The sequence below is a fragment of the Euprymna scolopes genome, chromosome 2, assembly GCF_053919585.1.
Source record: "Euprymna scolopes isolate OS-2025 chromosome 2, ASM5391958v1, whole genome shotgun sequence".
NCBI lineage: Eukaryota > Metazoa > Mollusca > Cephalopoda > Sepiida > Sepiolidae > Euprymna > Euprymna scolopes.
In genome coordinates, this window is record NC_136483.1 from 24,929,221 (window position 1) to 24,932,895 (window position 3,675).

The 3,675-nt window shown below is 31.9% G+C and overlaps 1 protein-coding gene across 1 annotated transcript; it reads right to left on the reverse strand.

Annotated features, from left to right (window-relative positions):
- Positions 1-3,180: 3,180 nt before the first annotated feature.
- LOC145303351 (uncharacterized) lies at positions 3,181-3,675 on the reverse strand. The gene has a single exon (XM_080144701.1). The coding sequence runs from the start codon at positions 3,673-3,675 to the stop codon at positions 3,181-3,183; it is 495 nt and encodes a 164-aa protein (XP_080000827.1).

A 3,675-nucleotide genomic window follows, 5' to 3' on the forward strand; every position in this document is an offset into this window, starting at 1 on the left:
CATGCGTCCCATATATTTGGAATATAGACTTTTTGTCATATATATATTTATATTAAATTTATTTATACAAGCATTGATGGCTACATATGTGCATACATGTTTCTGTAATCACCCGTTATTGGGGAGATTACGTCTTCAGGCCAAGAATTATCCTTGAATTCTTGGCCTGAAGACATAATCTCCCCATTACGGGTAATTGTAACAGAAACATGTATGCACATATGTAGCCATCAATGTTTGTATAAATAAATTTAATATACCTGTTCTGTTTACTCATTGAGCACTTATTGTTTCATTGGATGTACTTCTAGGAAACTAAACTCTACTGCCATAATATATATATAGAGATATATAACTTCCGTTTACATACACATTTCACGATAAAGCTAGAACCCAGAATTAGATAGAATCGAGCAATTGCATCGACAACGGACAACGCCAGACCCAAACTGGGTTTCGATGTACTGCTTCTCATCAGTGACGTGCTCCGACATAGGCGTGAACCCAGGTCGTCGCACTCATGAAGCGTGCAATACTGACGACCTAATCATATGAGCCACGGCGCAATCAATTGGCTATGCCTCGATTTTTTAAATTCTTATATTTTTTATCCAGTTCTACATTCTACGATGTGACAAGCAACGCGTCCTATACAACTAAGATAGTTACTGCTGGTATGCAGGCGGTAGATATCACATCTACAAACATTAACTGAAATTAGCCGACTCCTCAGACACGATTTCGGAACAACCTATTTGTTGAGGGACATCACGTCCCTACGAAGGATGAACCGCTTTTTCTACAAATATTAGACATTAAGAGGAGATTATAGATAGATATATAAATACCCGTTCACATACACGTTTCACGATAAAGCTAGAACCCAGAATTAGATAGAATCGAGCAATTGTATCGACAACGGATTGCACACTTCATGAATGTGTCGACCTGGGTTCGCGCCTATGTCGGAGCACGTCACTGATGAGATGCAGTACATCGAAACCCACCTTGGGTCCGGCGTTGTCCGTTATCGATGCAATTGCTCGATTCTATCTAATTCTGGGTTCTAGCTTTATCGTGAAAGGTGTATGTGAAGGGGTGTTCATATATCTATCTATAATCTCCTCTTAATGTCTAATACATACATACACACATATATATATATATATATATATATATATATATATATATAACAAAAAGTCTATATTCCAAATATATATACATATCTATAGAAATATATTTTCTTATAATGTATATCAATCCTTATTTAAGAAGTTCAATATAATTACAGAGCAATATAGAGAATAAATGACAAAAGACTATATTCCAAAGTTTATGATGTTGACCATCGTATAATTTAATATTTTAATTCAGTTAACATTTACAATTCTTGACAGTATCTGTTTCGTAGCACAAAATCAATCACTTAATTATTATAGCAATCAGTGAATCTATTTTATACCAATATTTGTATACTAATCTTTAATTTATTAAGCTCAATGGAATTATAGAGCATATAACAAATAAATGTCAAAATTCATTTTCCAAATTTCATGATGATGACCATCTAACAATTTATTCATTTACGTTGACATTCGCAGTTCTTGACAGCAACTACTTCGTAGCGCAAAAGCATTATCATTCTATTCTATCATTTGTTATATATATATATATATATATATATATATATATATATATATATATATATATATATATATATATATATATATTAGGTACGGGCAAAAATGTCCGAAAAACACATCACTATGCTCCTTAAAAATGGCGTATCTTAATTATTTGTTTAAACTTTAATTGTGTTTGAAAGATGAAAGTCCAATATTCATCCCTAAAAGTGAAAAAAAAATGTATTTACAATGGCAATGTTAAAAAACTAAACAAAAAACCCGCAAGAATTCATTCGAAATTCACGTCCGAATTTTAAAAATCTATTGCAAAATCAGTTTTCTTAAACTATTTCAGCGATAATTGATAAATTAAAACTTAAGATACCGAATTAAAACAATGTAATACATGTTGTACGTAAAATTGCATAATTATCAAAAAGTCTCTTCGTTTAAAAACTGTCTGCAATTATTTGTAAACAGTAAATGTTCGTTATTTTTAACAAAACTACGGATCGCGCAAAATTTAGTGATTTGGTTTAATTAATTTAATATCATTTTAATAGAAAAAAAAAGGAAATATTTTTTAATGTAGCCAAGAAAGAATTTTATTTATTTTTCTCTAAAAATTCATATTAAACTTAGTATAATTCTTTTATTCATTAATAAAAATTCATATTAAACTTGGTATAACTCTTTTATTCAGTAATAATAATTCATACTAAACTTGGTATAATTCTTTTATTCAGTAATAATGGCGTCTGTTTATCAGTCTTCAGTATTTGACACAAAACTTTTCTAAAATGTTCCAAATTTTATATATTTTTCCCATTAATTACATTATGTTAATATTGAAGTTAATTTATTCTTTAATTGTATTATTCATTCAAAACAAGCTAAAACGATTCTTTATTAATAATCATAAATAATTAATATTTGACAGAAAATAATACTTTACTAATGAAACAAAACAACAAAAAATTTTTTTACTTGAGTGCCATCAGCTAGAATCGAAACCAAAACACTCAACTTTCCACCCTCATTTCTTAGCCTCTGAGCCACGCCCCCCATTTACATATATAATACTAATACTATTAATGATATTACGACTAATAATAACAACTAGAAGAACTTATGGAAATTACACAATTCTTATATTTCATCTGTTAGATATTGCTGCTGTGTTTTAAAAGTTCTCGCATCTATGGAGAAACCTCACGATATTATTGAATTGTTCAAATTGAAATATACTTAGCTATTTTAGTTTAGTTTAGGAATATATGTGGTTATGGGAGTCTATCCCTAACACCCTTGGTAAGAGTTTATGATCGAGTTCCGTTTTATATCACATTTGGGCAAAACAAGTACTACATATGAATCCTAGCCAGAACGGCATGAAATTAAATTTTAGTAAGAGTTTCACATTCGACACAATTACGAAATCATATAAAATATTAAAAAAATACAGGTGAACACTTTTCCCTTTGCAAGTAGTGAGTTCACCAGAGAGACTGTCTTTTGGGATTCACCCATTGGCCATGCGGTGTACATGACCTATCTAACATAGGCATCTTTGGCAAAGGTGAATATGGAGAGGATTACCAGCCCTTGCGATCACAGCATTATTTGTAGCTTTGTCCCTCCAAGAAATTCCAAGTATTCTCCGCAGACTATGCATGCGAAATGTGTTCAGTTTCCGTTCTTGGTGGCTGTAGGTTGTCCATGCTTTGCTGCCATACAGAAGGGTGCTGATAACACAGGTCATGGAGACGTTCACTTTTGTGGAAATGGTGAGATGTTTATTTTCCCACATCCGAGTTATTAATTTTTCAAGAGTGGTGGATGCCTTTCCGATGCGTTTGTTGAGTTCTACATCAAGAGATAGGTTGTCTGAAGCTGTGGACCTGATATATTGGAATTGATGGCCTATGTCAAAGCACTGTTCATTCATAGTAATGATGGGAAATGATGAGGTTCCTTGGCTCATGACCTGGGGTTTCTTTAGGCTGATGGTGAGGTTGAATTCTTTGAAAGCATTGGAAAACTTGTCCAT

Coding starts and splice junctions, on each gene's coding strand:
- LOC145303351 (XM_080144701.1), bottom strand. CDS start 3,675: ATGGACAAGTTTTCCAATGCTTTCAAAGAATTCAACCTCACCATCAGC.